Source organism: Micromesistius poutassou (genome assembly GCF_964030765.1).
Source record: "Micromesistius poutassou genome assembly, chromosome: 25".
Classification (NCBI taxonomy): Eukaryota; Metazoa; Chordata; class Actinopteri; order Gadiformes; family Gadidae; genus Micromesistius; species Micromesistius poutassou.
Genome location: NC_140295.1, coordinates 1 through 18,041, shown reverse-complemented (window position 1 = coordinate 18,041; position 18,041 = coordinate 1). Strand labels below are relative to the sequence as shown.

At 44.5% G+C, this 18,041-nt stretch overlaps 2 protein-coding genes and 1 pseudogene across 3 annotated transcripts in view; 1 reads left to right on the top strand and 2 right to left on the bottom strand.

Moving 5' to 3' along the window:
* The window catches only part of LOC311370629 (tyrosine-protein kinase JAK2-like), a gene marked incomplete at its 5' end in the record, with an annotated part of 8,739 nt that extends 514 nt beyond the window's left edge, over positions 1–8,225 (top strand). The window contains 6 exons of the mRNA XM_084488107.1: positions 222–411; positions 2,460–2,581; positions 3,500–3,672; positions 4,002–4,122; positions 5,088–5,201; positions 5,639–8,225. Coding sequence (XP_084344233.1) covers positions 222–411; positions 2,460–2,581; positions 3,500–3,672; positions 4,002–4,122; positions 5,088–5,201; positions 5,639–5,749 — 831 coding nt within the window. The 3' untranslated portion in view covers positions 5,750–8,225. The remainder of the gene's footprint in view (positions 1–221; positions 412–2,459; positions 2,582–3,499; positions 3,673–4,001; positions 4,123–5,087; positions 5,202–5,638) is intronic.
* A 1,045-nt stretch (positions 8,226–9,270) lies between these two features.
* LOC311370628 (N-acetyllactosaminide beta-1,3-N-acetylglucosaminyltransferase 3-like) lies at positions 9,271–15,424 on the bottom strand. Its single transcript, XM_084488106.1, has 2 exons — positions 15,312–15,424; positions 9,271–10,957 (listed from the first exon to the last, which is right to left on the bottom strand). Exon 2 carries the CDS (start codon positions 10,944–10,946, stop codon positions 9,807–9,809), a length of 1,140 nt encoding a protein of 379 aa, XP_084344232.1. The 5' UTR covers positions 10,947–10,957; positions 15,312–15,424; the 3' UTR covers positions 9,271–9,806.
* A 1,194-nt stretch (positions 15,425–16,618) lies between these two features.
* LOC311370627 (potassium voltage-gated channel subfamily V member 2 pseudogene) lies at positions 16,619–18,035 on the bottom strand (annotated as a pseudogene). The gene is made up of 2 exons: positions 17,502–18,035; positions 16,619–16,897 (listed from the first exon to the last, which is right to left on the bottom strand). The product of its transcript is annotated as a potassium voltage-gated channel subfamily V member 2 pseudogene (transcript).
* Positions 18,036–18,041: the final 6 nt, after the last annotated feature.

Below are 18,041 nucleotides of genomic sequence, written 5' to 3'. Positions count from 1 at the left end.
GAGCATCATTGTGTTTTTATTCAGCATTCTATACTGTCCTATCCGTGTTAAATATTTTGTCATATACAGATATCGGCTGTTGTTACCATGCGTTTATCTACAGAATGACTGGTATTATCTTTGAATCATTTTGACGTTGCCCAGTGAACACCGAAACCACCCTTAATTGTAGTAAATGACCAGTAACCAGGGACTTTAACGTTCTCCTCGCCTGCTCCTAGGGGAACTTTGGCAGCGTGGAGCTGTGCCGCTACGACCCCCTGGGGGACAACACGGGCGAGCTGCTGGCTGTGAAGAAGCTTCAGCCCAGCAAGCACTCCTTCCTGGACGACTTCACCAAGGAGATCCACACGCTCAGTGTCCTGCACTGTGACTACATCGTCCGCTACCGGGGGGTGAGCTACAGCACTGGTGAGCTCTGCACTCCTTGTGTGTGTGTTGTTTGTTGCGGGCGGGAGGATCCGAATGGGGGAGGACACAAACTGGGGAGGACCCAAACGCAAGCCAAAGGAAACAAAGACGTAGGATTTGATAAGATAAGGAATTTACTGAAGACACTAGAATCTATGACAGGCCAGGCACAGAAAAGGTGACAGGGAGGGGAGACGGGTGATGGGCTGGTAGATTGGACTGGTAAAGGTTTCGTTATTGGGGCAGGTAGTCTGACAGGTGAGGAGTCGGCAACAGACAGGTAGTTAGGCAGGTAGTTAGACAGGTGATGGTTCGGCAACAGGCATGAAGTTTGACAGGCGATGGTTCGGCAACAGGCAAGTAGTTAGACAGGTAAAGAGACAGGTAAGGAGTCAGCAACAGGCAGGTAGATAGACAGGTAGTGAGACAGGTGAGTCGGCAACAGGCAGGTAGTTAGACAGGTATCTAGACAGGTGGAGTCAGCAGGCGCATAGTGGGACCAGCGGGAGTCGGTGACTGAACTAGAATATAAAGGCCTGAAGCATTCTGAGGCCCCAACACAAGCACAAAGGTGGTTGACAGCTGTGTCCCATTATAGTCCTCTCCATTCGCCCAGGCTGTGGCGACTATTATTATCCAACCTCTCTAAACGATAAGATAATATACATACATGGATCATGAATCATAGTGAAGTGGGAGAGAGGCTTTGAGGTTTTTTGTGGCTTTGTTCCAATCCCCAGGTGCGCCAAATCAATTCACGTTGTTTACTCATTTCACCAACCAAGTCTCTGGAAAGGCATCCACACGGAACCTAACACGTGCGCACAGCCCCACACACACCTTTATCTTTGTTTGAACAACATTACTTACAAGGCATCTGTCAGCGGATTAGCCTATGTTCCTAGCGCAACTTGCATGCTACAGAGATGGAATCTGGGGAACATTTAAGCAATAGCTCATGACAGGCTGTCGAATGTTCTCATTATACCACAGTTAAGGGGCGTTGTTCGGCCCGACGCGAAGCAGAGGGATGGCGACCTTTCACAGACTTAAGCTTGTTTCGCCGGCAATTTAGCCTACTATCGAGCAGTTCACTCGCCGTGTGCCTATTGCTTTCGTTAGTGTCCTGGACCTCTCTCGATCGCCTTACTCACTCCCGGAAAAACAACCTTTCCACCCTCTGCATCAATCGACATATTTTTAGGCCCCTGTGAACTATGCTATTGCTTTTATAAATAAACAGTTAAAGTTATACGCGCCGTGATATGGAACTCTGCAATCTGATTGGACGTCATAGCAGTCATTTATACGCCCATTATACAACAGTTAGGAACTAATCAGATTGCTTGATTTAAGCCCCCCGTTTTATAAAGTCCAATGGCAAGCAAACTGTTAACTTAATTTCCCAAAATCCCACTTAGTTTTTATATGCAACGGTTATGCAACACTGAGCAGGATGCATAGGGGGGATATAAACAAAACCTTTGAGAAGTGTTGTTTTTTATTATTTCAAACATGAAGTCGGCTTCTATTTAATATATTTTTTATTACATCATTTATTCAGAAATAATTTAAACGGGGCGGAGGGGGGAACAACTTCCATGTTTTTTCAGTAGTTGGAGGCAACTCCGTCCTGGGATCTGCGCCAATATTTTATATTAAGTGAGCTATTGCTTTTATAAAACAGTTACAAGTTTGGCAAAATGAAGGTCATAGACACACAAAATTTTGAAAAAACAAGAAAGTAAATGTAAATAATGTATTTAATGTATATAAATGTATATATATATAATGTTTGGTTCATGTTTATTAGTTAAATAGATGCTTCAGGCCTACTGGCCTTCAGACCAGTACAAAGTAAAATAATCAAACCAATTCGCTATAAGGTTTAAGAATTAAGAATTAAGAATTTCTAAAAATCTGAACTTTTTGTAGAATTGGGCTTAAGCACTTTTTTTCGAACCTTTCCTTAGCAATAGGTAAAACAAAATGTAAAAAGCAGTTCTTCCTCTGGCGCGTCTGTTATTTTGCTCCTTCGCCTCCATCAGGTCGTCTCAGCATGAGCCTGGTGATGGAGTACATGCCCCACGGCAGTCTGATCGGCTACCTGGAGAAGAACTCCTCCGTCGGCCTCCGACGCATGCTGCTCTTCGCCTCGCAGATCTGCAAGGTACCACCTATGCTTACACCTACTTTACTGGAGAACTGCTTCGATTATTCATCGTTTTCGCAATAACAGAACGCAGTGTCAACAGCAACTGGCCACACAGACTATGCCAACTTAATAACTGATCAAGAGTGACTGGTTAACTCAATGTGAGTTAACCACCCTAGCTAACAGTCCATCACACAGAAATCACGCAGCCAGATCACTGGATAACAATATGAAACAATATGAACTGAAATAATTCATTTTATATTCATACGTCTTCATCGTACATGCATACAAAATTAATTGTGAGTACTGTTGTGGAGATTTGAGCATAACTGATTTGAACCCAGCCCTCGGATTATCACTATTCCAACCGTAGCGTACCATAAATAGACTCGTTGTCACATTCAGTGTGGCTGACTGGGACCTGGAAAAGTCGGACAGTAATGACTTGGAACTGCTTAGATTAGTCATTGTTTTCGCAATACCAGAATGCAGGGTCAACAGCAACTGGCCACACAGACTATGCCAACTTAATAACTGATCAAGAGTGACTGGTAACTTAATGGTCACCAGGACCACCCTAGCTAACCGTCCATCACACAGAAATCACGCAGCCAGATCACGTTTTATCCTGTGCAATGACAAATAAAGGCTTCTTCTTCTTCTAACCTAGCAATTGTAAATGCTAAGCACTTGAATCTTTTTACTGTACCGACAGCAATATATTGTTTCTCTTTCTTCTGTCAAACGTACTTATTGTAAGTTGCTTTGGATAAAAGCATCTACTAAAGTCTCTAAATGTAAATGTGAAATGTAAATATAACTGGGTGTGTGAAGCCCTTTGAAAATGCAAATGTGATCAAGGGCTTTACAAATCAAATGACCCTACCTCAGCATCTCTTCTGGTGAATACCACCCTGTTCTCCTCCCCAGGGAATGGAGTACCTTCAGAGCATGCGCTACGTGCACCGGGACCTTGCGGCCAGAAACATCTTGGTGGCCAGTGAGTCCTTGGTCAAAATCGCAGATTTTGGCCTGACCAAAATCATCCCTTATGACAAGGAGTACTACTGCGTCACACAACCGGGAGAAAGCCCCATCTTCTGGTTTGGCATTTATTTTATTCTCAAAATCAATCCAATCCATCAATTGTGTTTATAGAAATGCACCGAAAGTCCTAACCCTATCACTTAACTGTTTACTACCAAGTTGATGAACGCTGCTAAAGTAACATAACACAGATGCACTGAAAAGTAAAGAAAGCATTTTATAACCATCAACCCCAATGCAGTCAGATTCATATTCAGATTTAGAGTTTATCTTCTATCTTATCTTATCTATCTTATTGTACAAATACACAAGAGTCAAATTGTTAGGCTTGGTACCTTATCCACCAGTATCCACCTTTTAACTCTTCTTTGCCCTTCCGTTCCAGGCATGCGCCAGAGTCCATCACAGAGTCCTCCAAGTTCTCCCACAAGTCTGACGTGTGGAGCGTGGGCGTTCTGCTTCACGAGCTCTTCTCCTACTGCAACCGCCACCAGAACCCCAAACGGGTAAGGGGTCCCATGCTGAAACCCTGACGCAACTTTGTCAATAAGTAATCATGAAGTGAACTAATGTACATCTAATGTATATCATGACTAACTAATCATGAAGTGAACTTATATATATATACTATATATGTCATGAATAACTAATCATCAACGACTTCTTCCTAGATGTGTAGAACTTGATCTTGAACATTCCCGGCCCACGACCAATATGTATCACGCTAAAACGACAGGGCGCACCGACAAGGAAGTTGGCTTCCTGGTCGCCAACTCAGGTGCGATTTCTCAACCCCCGGTTCAAGCCTAAATGTCATGTGATGTCATTTTAACATGCCCCACATCGTATGCGGTGAGACATGACAAAGATAACTGGTCTGCTTTGTTCAAGCAACTTGTGACATCAAAAGTTGCACAATCAGAAGAGGAAGCACTGGTCAGCCGTGTCACTGCAGCGTGATACATACCGGTCACGTGCCGGGAACGTTATGAAGATCTACACACCAAGGACGAAGTCATCCGCCTTATGATTAATTATTGTCATTGGTCAATAATTAATCCTGGTGGATGTGGATGACTTCATCCTTGGAGTGTAGATCTACACTCCAAGGATGAATTCATCCACTTTATGATTAATTATTGACCAATGACCATGGCTTCATAGGAGCATTGGAAAGTTAGTGAAGTAATGGTCATTGCAAGGTCATTGCCAGTAGTTTTTTTGTGTGTATTTATACCATTGTCTTCACTGCGCCAACGTATCAGCAGAAATCTATTGTATGCGTCAAGATACCTTGCGATGAAGCTGATTTTGAATCAGAACTAGTCAATCACAACCTGACTAAAACACACATTAGGTGCAATAGATGCTTTTCCCAGAGGCAAAGCCTTACGAGGCTACCTCTGTGAAAAGGGTTGATGAGGGCACACAGGAGGGCTTTGGATCTCACCCGTTATGTTGTGATTTAAAGCTGTACATGCAGAGGATGAGCAGCAACACACAGGGCCAGGCCATGGCCATGCACCTGCTGGCTGTACTGAAGGACAACTGGAGGCTCCCGGCTCCCGCCCACTGCCCCGCCAGGGTGAGTCAACTGCCAATCAAACGCAACCAATCACCACGTCCCCATTTAACCGACCAGGGGAGGTTAAAGTTTGGCGGTTTGGCGGTTAGTTTGCTTACAACAGCAAACTCTTTTTATTGGTTGATTGAGCCGTCGGTAAACCATGGAGGAGGTTAAATTTATTTATTTTAATCTATTTGCTCTTTCATTTTTTTATTTACATTTCATTTAAACAGATTGGATGCTTATGTACATAATTTTCTGGCCCACCTCGTTTTCCTGCATTCAAAACTATTTTGGGCCTTATCTCTGATACTTTCTCGGACCACGGCTACTCTTGTGTTTCCTCCTCAAGTCTCCACTCCTCAAGAGGGGCCGTCCGTGTCGTGTTATCCACCCATATCCATGGCGATATGACATACCTGATGTAACAGCTAGACGTGTCCCCTTACCTGCAGGTGTACTCGTTGATCAGGCAGTGCTGGGCCTACAGCCCCGAGGACAGGCCCTGCTTCTCCTCACTGAGCAACCAGATCCACCGCATCACCCAGGAGGACGCGCTCAACTGAAGGGCCTGCACGAGCCATCATACACCGTTCTAGATAGGAGCAGGTTGTCAAATCAAAATGACATGTGATACTTCATAATAAGAGTACTACGTCGTCTTCTGTGTGTCATGTTTACCTAATTATGTGTTTGTAGCAGTGTTCACGCTCCACGCCACCTAAGCAGCTATTACTGGGAACCAGGACACAGGATGATGGTGTTGAAAGCGGTTTATTGAAGAGTGCGGGTACAATGATACACACAGATGGTGCTCTATGCTGCCATGCAGGGTGTCTCTCCCTGGGTGTGTGCAGTGATGGCTTATTTACCCTGGGCACACTGATTACTCAACAGGCAACAGCTGTGCAGCCTCACCCAGCCCCAGAGTACAATTAGTCTGGCACAGGCCAGGTGAGGCTGTTTAAACCAGCAACTCGCGCGTACTCGCGTACTTGGAATTGGAACAGTGCTAGGGCTACCACTGATGACGTTTATCGAGAACGCAAGTACACGAGAACACACGAGAACGCGAATTGAGAAACGGCTACAGGCAGTGTTGTCATACCATAGCGGTTGTTATATTATTTTTATTCATAGTAAATAATTCTTACAAGAGGCACAGATGTGTATAAAAAAAATTTGGAACTGTATCGGAATTTTCTACTTTATTATTATTTTTACTTGCTGTTTTCAGTGTTTTCCCATCAGTAAGGCACGTTTCCTATTCCTGTAGCTAGATAGCCACCTCTAAAGGGCTCATTAGAGAGCAGGTGTAGACAGAGGTTCATTATTCAGCGCTCTGACCTGGCATTATGCAGGTAAGAAAGGCAGTGGAACAACATTATATGAACTGGGTATTTTCCATGGAGCACCAAATCATACATGAGTAAACCTAGGTAAATGCAGTAGGCACGCACCTCTATAAACTCACTATTGTCTTTTTTTTCCATGTAATGTTCTGATGGTTATGTGGTAGATGCAGCAGATATAGAGTTGTTTGTTTGGAGAGGATTTAAGAGGAAGAGAGACAGTGAGGGCTGTGGCTCTTCTGGGAGGAGGCTGTGGTATGTGGTATGTGGCACAAAATAAGATCAGGAAGTATTGTTTCCTGAACTGGCTGCAGACCATATGGAGTTTCGGTATGAAGCTCATATATATATATATATATATGCATTGTTAATAAATGATTTATTTTGATGGCAAGACGTTCATTAATAACACAAAGAGCAGCTGGTCTCAGTGTCTCTTTCTCTCCTCTCCAAACCATCAGGGCCAGTGCCAGTCCAAACACTCACAACGACAATCAGCGAACGCATAATACAATAATATTAATAATACATAATAATAATACAATACCTTTATGTCTCCTGCTACATCTACCATGTTACCTGAAGAAGACTATATGGGAAAAATAGAAATAGATGACATTTGTTTTTTTTTAAACCGGGGCTACCAAACAATAATTTAAGAGGATACATGCCACGTTTAAGAGTCACTAAGCAATCTTAGTGTGTGTGTGTGTGTGTTTTTAGTGATAAAAAAAATGTTATGAACACACAGGTCCATTTAAAGGACGATGGCATGTGTAGTCTGTTCGGTATTGTGAAACCCGATGCACCGCATGGCAGAAGGAGGAAACGTGAGTCAATTCTAAAGAAATGTCATTTCCTGTAAATGTTTTCATCAGTGTTTCAAACAGTGTTTAATGGAGTTCTCATCATTGTACAATATATGAGTATTGCATATATAAGGTTCTAAGAAAATTAAAACATTTATTAATTATTTATTTCATATATAGATCTATTTTTTTATCCTTCAATAATAGCTGAGATTTCAGTGGGCATTTGGCCAAAGACACGTGATGTATCAAGCTGTGACACGTGTGGTCCCTCACTTTGTTATAAAAAAGTTTGAGAAAACTAAAGGGAGGGTAATGGACGCTTGGAGCTTTTCTCAACAAGTGTTTTTTGCTGAAGTGATTTGCTGAAGTGCACCAATAATTATTAATCAGGGATTAAGCGACTTGGATTAAGAGACACTTTATTTTAATGTCATTTTTATGATAATAGTTCTATGCAGCCTAAATTATTTAATAGTTTTACCATAGCATTTTGTAGCATCTGATCAAAGCACGCTTGGCAAGTAAAGCCTAGCAAGTAAAAAACAAGTGCATGGCACTTGTTTCTAAGAATATCTTTACTGCAGCCATATATTGTTGTTTCTTTCTTCTGACAAAGTACTTATTGTATTTTCGCTTTGGATAAAAGTAATTTTGATCAACAGTGTATTGCCTTTTGAGTTGTAATGTTTTCGCAGACCCTGTGAATGTGTACAACAAATCCCCCCTGGGGGCAAATAAAGTTATATTCTATTCTATTCACTTATTTTGTTTTCCTTATTCATTCATTTATTCAGTGTTGACGGGAAAGGTCCGCACCTGTCTGAGGAAGCAAATGACTTGCTTAATGTGTGTGTTGCTATGGTGACATGGCAAGGAGATAATAAATTGCCTCCCTGGTGACCACCAGCAATGGAACAACAACTGCACAAACAGTCTGGACCACGACTGAAGAGGGAGGCGTAAATCCAATTCCTTCTCCACTTATTATGCCACCGAATCACTTAGGGTGGAATATTCCCTAAACCTACCCTCTACAGCCTTGAAAACATGGACATGGTTTTTGTTCGATATTCATGTAGGTCACCTCATTGAGCAGGTCTTCTAACCTTACCATGTACTATCAGAATCCGTTTTGAAACCAACACCCTCAATACCAATAGCAAATGGTGGCCCATCGTAAACCATAGATAGCTGTACATACAGACATACATACACATATACCACATATACTGCCCTTTTATGATGCTGCGGTTATTAATACCTTTCCCATCATGCCACTGGGTATCTTCAAGTAACAGCACCTAAATATACCTTTGTGAGTGCCAGTGCTCTTCTGGGTTTACACATCTGTTGTATCGAGGTCAGTGAACTGTATCTCCTCATACATTTTGAAAGTGAGGATTGAGTGTTGACTGCCACATGCTGTTATTAGGGTATGAGGTGTGATATAAATGTGTGATATAAAGCGGGCCGGGGAGTTGAGTTAGGTTTGGATTTAGGGTTGGGGTAGGCCTGTGTGTTTAAAGTAGGTTCTTGGGTTAGGGATCCAGTTTTGCAGCGCTTTGTTTCAGGTAAGTGTTAGGTAGTGCAGTGGTAGGGCTGATTTAAAGGTTGGTTTACGTTGAGGTCTAGGGTAAAATAAGGATTCATTTAAAGGTTGGATTACAGTTAGATCTAGGGTAAGACTGGGGTTTGTTTAAAGGTTGGGTTCTAAAGTTGCAGTATGTAGGATTAAGTAGCATGTAGCGGTGAGGTTGCAGATTGCAATCACCTGAACACCCCCCCCCCCCTGCCTAACCTCTCCCTTACACACAACCAAGGAGAAGCTTTGGTTGCCTGTACTGGGCCTTTAGGCGACAGTAGGTACATCCAAAATGATGTCATACAAGTGATGAGGTTGCTTGATATATTTATACATTTTATTTAGTTATTTTGTCTGTAAAGCTAATGATCTTAGTTTACACGTAAGATAATTATTATGATTAAAAACAATATCACCAAGACAGAATAAAAGCATATATAAATTCAACTTTATTAATTGGGAGGAACACAACTTCCCCTTTCTTTAATTTTTAACCGCCTAGTGAAAATTATTTCCGTTTTTGTGAACAGTCAGCAACAGTCCACTAGAGATCCATTACTCGCTTTAACTTCTTTAGGCACCTTGGTAGACATATAGATATTACAACATTCCCTTTGTGTTTAGGTTATAAAATGATCTCATCATATTATACATTTACCAGCATGATTTCCTTCTGAAATCTATTCTATTTTAAGCCCTGTTACCTGTCATGAAAGAGTGCATTTATTATTATTATTGTCCCTGTTATATCATCAAACCTGCACCAATATGGAAGACATACATTCCCCACAGGCACACAAAGACCCCCTCTCCAGTCCTGTCCCTGTCCTTATTGAGGAACTGAGCAGCTTTAAGGCACAGTCGATTTTACTTCAGTTCACTTCTGCCAACAGATCAGCGCAGGGTCCCGCACCTGGTTCCACATGATGTAAATCTGATGCGGCAGAAACCTGTGCACCAGCAGAACGTCCTGGTAAAAACAGGGGTCCCGCGAGTCCATCTTCTGTGAGGGGACGTAGAGCCCCGCAGTTCTTATGGCCCTGTGGCTGACGGGTTTGAGACCCACCTGGGCCAAGCACATCCCCATGTAAACGTCGTCGATGGGATGCAACCCGATGGACTTGGACGCGTTAAAGATGACCATGGCGGTGTGGCCGGACAGGAGGTAGCCCCCTCCGCCGCAGTACGTCGGGTAGGACTGCGACTCCTGCACCTGAACGGGCACATAGTACTTGCTGTTGGGGTGACGGATGGGGCCGACATTCTGGATGAGGGTGCCGACAAACAGGTGGCGCCCTCCGTCGTGCTCGCGGAGGAACTCCACCATGTTGTCCGTGTGGGCGAAGATGTCGTCGTCGCCATTGAGCAGGAAGTGTGCCCGGGGACAATGCTCCTCCATCCAGCCCAGGAAGAGGACCTGCTTCAGGGTCAGGTTGTAAAAGGAGTCCTTGAAGTCCCACTGGAGGATGTCACCATGCTGCCTGTGCTCCAGCTGCAGCAGCTTGTTCAGTCGACGCTTCTCGAAGCCGGTGCCAGTCGTCCCCGAGATGAAGAGCCGGCGGATCCAGAGGCCCATGTGTGGCCGCTCCTCGGCCCAGGTCTCGCGGAGCACCTGCCTCCGCTCGTAGTTCATGGGGGACGACTTGATGACCAGGAGGAGGAAGACGTCAGCGGAGCCGTTGGGCCCACCGCATTTGTCGGGCAGGTCGAGCAGCAGGGGGAAGGATTTACAGTGCTGGTAGTACAGGAAGTCTTTGAGGTGGTCCGGTAAGGTGGAGAAGCCCGTGATGTTGGCCGCCGACAGGTTCTGGTGACAGACGTCCCAGAAGCGGCGAACCGGCGTCCTCATGTATTCCATGGTGGCTTTGGAGAGGAGCTGGTTGGGATTGGCTGTTCTGGCGGTACTCGTGGCGTCCAGATTGGATCGAGTGGCTTGGGTATTCCAGAGTAGAAACATGATGCACAGGACCCCCATCAGAATGAAGGCCTCAAATGTTAAGCTTTTTCTCCTCTTCATCTTTGATAACTCTGCAATGGCACAGACAAAACCAGTTAATAACAATGGAACCATTTCACAGGACTAAATATTTCACTATGAAAAATATGTATATAATAATAATTATTATTATTAATTATAATAATTATAATTGTGTATATATAATGATGAATGAATGAATTCATGAGTAAGGGAAGAGAAAGTAAGTAAATATATATATAAAGGAATTGATGAGTAAGAAAAGAGAAGAGTAATTATTTTGAGTGTGAGGTCACCAAGTGGCCCAACTCCAACTGAACCTGCTGAACCAATGGGGCGATACAGGGAATGGAACCCTGGATAGTTAATGTTCAAAGCCCTGCATGTAAATATAATATATAAATGTAAAGAATGTAAAAAGACTCATTATCCCTTAAACCTGTGTAAGAATTTGGGACAGCTTCTCATGAGGGACCTCTTTAGTAATTAAACAGTCTGCTCGAGCTCCTGCACTTAAGATACAAACTAACTTAACAATATATACTAACAACTAGGGGTGTAACAATACACTCATTCATACCAAAATCGTTCGGTACGGGTCTAACGGTTCCATGCACGTGAGAGTGTCTTGTCTTGTCCTGATGTTTTGTATTGAGGACCACAATGAAAATAAGTCCTGGACTTTATTGTGTTTTTATCCTCAATTGTATTTGATGTCTTTCCATTTGTGTAAGGCATTTGTTTGATACAATTTAATAAATCTAATCAAAATCCAATTGTTTAATAAAAATAAAATAATAAAAACTGCTGTACCGAAAAACATACAGAACCGTGACTTAAAAACCGAGGTATGTACCGAATCTGTGACTTTTGTGTATCGTTACACCCCTACTAACAACAAACTAACTATACTTTCATATATGACCTCCGTCTTTTCTCCGCATTTGTGGAGCAGGAGGTTCGACCGTGAGGGTCGTTCACACTTGTTCACACTTGATGCCCGATATGCAGAGATCGGTGTCGCACAGTCATCAGTAGAATCTCCGGCTGCTTAAGGGGGGCGGGCTTACAAGGGGCAGGATATGACTTAGGGTCGAGGTTCGCAAGAGGCGGGATCGGGTTTGTTTTGGTTTGACCGCAGACAGCGCGCAGGCAGAACGGGCAGAACTCATTGCGATCATCATGGGGTCCCCCAATGGCGCTCCAGCTCCCCCCTACAGCAGAACCTGGTGGGGGCCCCGATGGAGGTGGTCCCCGACCACACCCCCCCGGGCTACTGCTGACTCTGGGGTTCGGCAGAGGAGGGCCTCTGCCGACCGCTGCTGGAGACGTACTTCCCAACCAGGGAGCAAGGCTGTGCGGCAACGGGGCAGCCACCAGCAGGGGCCGAGGCGGCGACGCCGGCCCCCTGAACACTCGGGACACTCGGGTTGGGTGTTGGGGTCGTCGGGACGCCTGACCCCTAAGGTGGGGGCTGTGTGGCGACCGTGGGCGTGGTCGCCGTGTTCCAGGTGCCGCAAGGGATACTGGGACAATTGTTTTCGTTATTTAGTCCGACACCATGAGTGAGAGTGTTGTTCGTGTTGGTCAGGTGTGCCGTGTTTCTGTGTGTTGTTGTGTGTGCAAATAACGACAACTCCCGTAGCCGAGTGAAAGCATAATTCAAACCAGCTAAACTACTTCATACACTCGTGCACTCGGCAGCATGTTGGAAAGTCACTTCCTTCCTTATTCCTGAAAAAACTGTCCCGTTTCAAATATAATAGTCACAATAGTCAGCTGTTTTACCCGAGGGACAGTCGTGGACGGTCACATTTCTATTAAGTTGAATGACAAATTGTGGACATTTTGGCGATTTCTGCATGTAAAATCGGACATGTAGGCCCCTTAAGGTGTACAGGAAAAAGAAACTGTGGTCATCCAGGCACCAGGAGGCGTCTCCCATCGATCTACAGGGAATACAGAAGCCCTTGTCCAGCAACTGTTTGAGTCATGCTCTTTCACGCCAAGCCAAACGGCACCACACGTTGCAGGACTGGGCCCTGCTGCTTGTCAGGGACGGAGAGTGCAAGAGGAGTGGACCGGGAGCCAACAGAACTGGGGCCACTACTCGTCAGGGAGGGAGAGTGCAAGAGGAGAGGACCTCGGAGCCAACAGAACAGGCCACGGCGCCGCTGGCCACGTCACACTGTTGCATGCTGAGTCTGGTGTTGCGTGGGTTTGGTGTAATGGAAAACGAAGGGCGACGAGCCATACTGTGTTGTCATGTTTGTCAAGGCCTAGGCGGAATGGGTTGGGCTTGTCAGACCCCGAGACAGAGCAAGAGCGAGAGGGACGTAGAGGGAGAGAGAACGAGCGAGAGAAAGCGAGGCAGAGAGATGTATATTGAAAGAGAGGTGAGAGAGAGAGAAAGAGAGAGAGGAAACAGGAAGCAGACTTTTTTCCTACAGCTGCATCTCTGCCAAAGTTTCACACAGACTCACTGACACACACGTCATTAAGCTTTATTTATATAGCACTGTGCATTAATAAATAGTAAACGAGTGACTGACCAAACTTAATAAAATTAGAACCAATAGAAAGGACATGGATGGAAATTTCTAGAAATGGCTGTCTATAAAGATGGGCTTTTAGAAGTCGCTTAAAACAGTCCAAAGATTCAGCAAATCTGGTAGAATGGGGAAGATTTGCCCAGAGGATGACTCACACAGGGGCTTCTGTTTGAGGTAAAGACGTTACACGACTAGGCTTTTGGAGATTCTGAGGGGTGAGGTGTGCACGGAAATGACGATGATGATGTCATCTTGGCTGACATTACCTGCCTTTCTCTCTCTGTATTTACTGCCTCCTACACGTTTTACTTTGATGACTTTCCATCCAAGTATATTCTCTTGTTCTGTGTTCACACACACACACACACACACACACACACACACACACACACACACACACACACACACACACACACAAACACTATGAAACTCAACCTTTTATTTATATTTTTGCTTCAATTTGATTTGACTAAAAGTTAGGTCAGATACCTGCATTATTTTTAAACATACAAATACAATATAATACACCCCCCCCCCCCTGTTATAATGTAAGCATAGCATTATAAGATTCTACAGAGTCTCACTCCGGCCAAAAACCAAAAGTTGGCAACCCTGCACTGTGAGGTAGCCTGGATCAAAAAAGCGTGAGGTAGCCTGGATCACAGAAGAGCCTAATAGAGAGACATTGCCATGAAGGACTTCTGCATAAACAAGATAGGCTTTCGTTAGAGTCGTTGCGACTGCACCCATGAGACAACTAAAATCCACATAGAAAACGTAGGCCTACATCTAAAACGACCGTCATTATTCACAGAACATGCAGCTAATGAGTCCCTTTCCTACCGTCTTCGGATAGCCTCGAGTCAGGCGCACCAGAACAACCCATTCCCGTTAATGAAACCAACTTTACACTTCAGCATCAAGTGCTGTCATTAACAGCACTTGAAGTCTGTATCATCCCGAGTGACGTCTGTATCATCCCGAGTGTTACAGTTTAGGCTATAATATATATATAGGCCTACAGTATACACATGATATTAACATAATAACTGGACCACACTTCTGAACGCCTAACGCCGAGCGATGAGCGGGGATCCCGTTACATGCAGCCCCGCGTGTTATGTGTAATGGGGCTTCACCGCGGTTGGTGACACCTACATCCCCGTTACACGCGGGGCCAAACGCACCGGGACCGCGGACACAGACCCCGGTACAGCCCCGTTACACGCGGGGCCAAACGCACCGGACCGCGGACACATACACGCGGGGCTGTCAGCGGTGAGCCCCGCGGTGAGCGCCCCGATGAGCCCCGTTGTTTCAGGCCAATGTGGAAACTCGGTTTTTCAGAGAGGATAGAATACACTTGTCAAACGGTGTCGTATGAACGTTGTTTCATTTATCGTTAAAGACCTTTAAGGTCTTTAAGATAAATGAAATAACGTTGATGTATTCCCCCGTAGGCCTACATTGTTATTTATTTTTCCTTACAACTTTTTTTTTTTGCTTATTTATCTCAATAGTCCAATACAACATATTTTTATTTATTTCATATTTAGGCCTATATGTAGGCTAGCCTATGGTTAAAACCATTTCAAGCGATAAACGAGACAACACTAATTTTTGTCCCCCCGTTTGTTGTTTTCTTTTTCATGAGAACTAGCCTATAACAATTTTTGTAGAGACAAATTTAGTTTGTGCTTATTTATCTTAAAAGTCCAATACGAGAACATTATGATATGATATTAAGCAGATCACCATGTAGCGCATCCATGCGCTATATCCTCCTCAATACAATATAGGCTACGTGTTCCGACCATGTAACACAACCACACGACATCGATAAGTCCACTCTTACCTTATTTTGGTTTATAAAGGCGTCCACTGGCCGCGTGTAGCCTGCTCTGTATATAACTTTGAAAGTCGCCCTTCTAGCGGTTCTCGCACCGACGCCCGCACATGATATCATACACCAGGCTGCCTCTTGCATGGGTGTTGCTTGCCTTGGCGTGCAAAGTGTTCGGTTTCTACATCCCATCTACGTCACGAGTCCCAATCACTTAACAGCAACGACTGCAAGGGCCCCCGAAGACCGTCTTAGATTCTGCAAGGTTACCAGACACTCCTGCAACCTAATTGAAGTCTTTATTTAATTGATAATTCCGGGCAGCCGCTTTTTAGTCAAGTTACATCAAGTCAGATATACTATTGTGTGCATTGGCTGTAAAACAAAAACAACAACTACAACTACATGATGCAACACACACACACACACACACACACACACACACACACACACACACACACACACACACACACACACACACACACACACACACACACACACACACACACACCTTGAATTTGTAAAGAAGTGTCAATAACTCATCTCAATTAATGGAGTTTGTAATGTTTCTAATTAAATATCCACTAGTAACAAAGCTGTTTCATCACTTATTTGAAAAATCAAGGCTTGGTCATGTTCATCTGAACATTTTTCATATATTCTTTGGAAAAGTAAACAGAGAAGCTGCTAGGCCTTCTGCTAGGCCTTGCATATGCATACGGCATTGCAGTTAACATACTCAAAGCTCAAAGAAGGAATTAAGAAAGTATGCAACCACGTGTAGTGTATTTATTTTGGATGCAAGAAATAACGTAGTCTAGAGATTCTGAGAACCAAACCACAGACAGCTTCTTTGTGTTGAAATGTGCAGTCACCAAATGTCTGCTGATTGAGCACATGACTTTCCACACAGCTCTCCTAAATTTTTTCATGTAAGGTATGATTTACAATTGTTTTCATATGTTTAGAAGATTAACATTTGAACTATGATCACCTGTTAATATTTGTATTCAGCAGCTCTAGCACAGATTATATAATGGTGTGGCCTCAACATATATCAGTCTACTAGGCTCTGTATTAATACTGGTGGTTTCATCCGATCAGCACAAGGAGCAATCTTAGAAAGGTTCTGTGGAGACATAATAATATCCTTTCTTGTTATGTTCAATCACCAAAAGCAGTCTGCGTGTCCAAACCCCAAGGCTTATGCAAAGACGACAGGGGTTAGCGTGATTTGGATATGGTCTCTCCTTTCGGGTTGAACGTCTCTAGTCGAGCGTATGCAGGAGGAATCTCGCCAGGTCCATGTTGTGAACACCTCAGGTCGGGCAATCGTACCCACCGTTGTCTCCCACCTCCGCCTGTAAGCATTCCGCCATTTTGTGTCCTAACCGCTCCTTCAGCCTGAAGCGCCGCCTGATGAAGGTGCGGTACTCCTGGGCCTTCAGGATGGCGTAGTAGTCTGAGAACTTGTTGAAGAGGAAGGAGATGGGCATCCCATTGAGGATGATGCCAAAGGAGATGCAGGCAAAGGCCACAAAGCGTCCCAGGATGGACACTGGAACCACGTCACCGTAGCCCACTGTTGAAATGCTCACCTGAAGGAGGAAAGAGCCAGCAGACATGGTCAATAGAGCTTCAAAATAAAAGATGCATGTCCCTTAAAGAGACACCTGGAACTTACCCTCAACCAACTCTGTAATTGATACAGACAGAGTTACTTTAGACTTACACTTGCTCTACCATTTCCAAAGCAAATCTCGTTTTTTGTTTCCTGCAACTTATGGAAACCATTAGTCAAATCGGATTGGATTTGACTACATTAAATGTAATGGAAGAAAATATTGTGCTTTGCTGCCACGCCACACTATTGTTACAGTGTGTGTGTGTGTGCGTGTGTGTGTGTGTGTGTGTGTGAGAAGTTTTATAAACTACTTAACTTATTAATAAACATCTTCCGAACGCTTATTAACCTAATTAGAATAAGCCACATGGAAGTGGGCCGAATCGGGTTTGAAAAGGGTTAGGTTCCATATGATGTGTTCTGTTCAAAACGCTCATGAAAAGAATTTCGGATCAGTGTGAACAGCACACACCACATGCATGTGATCCTTCAACATTTCATCGGTGGCCCTACAAGACATGTGTTGCCATCTGAACTTCATTTGAGCGGCTAAAGGATTCAGCTCCAGAAGTACTCACTGCGGCCCACCACCACGCATCAAGGATGCTGCTGAACGGGGTGTTCGGTGTGTTTCGCTCGACAGAATGCAGCAGAGCGGAGAAGGTGAAGATGCCCATGGCGATGAAGAGGAGAAGGCAGCAGACCTGCTGGTAGCATTGGCGCAGGGTGAAGCCAAACGCCCGCATCCCGGTGGAATGGCGAGCCAGCTTCAGGATGCAAAAGACACGCATGAGTTTCACTATGTTGACGACCCGGCCGAGCCTGGAGACCTTGGCGACGGTCCTGAACTCTTCTTCTTCTTCTTGCTCCATGTCACTGTAAGCCTCAAACACGATGAGCACAAAGTAAGGCATGCCCGCCACAAAGTCCAGAAAGTTGAGGGTGCTCCCCAAAAACTCTTCACGTTGACAGGTGGTGGCGAAGCGGAGGACGTACTCTACGGTGAAGAACACAATGGAGATGATCTCCACCCACTCCATGTACGTTTTGCCATAGATGGCGAAGCTCCTGAAGTCCTCCACAGTGTTGAGGGTCAATGCCCCGATGGAGAGGAGCAC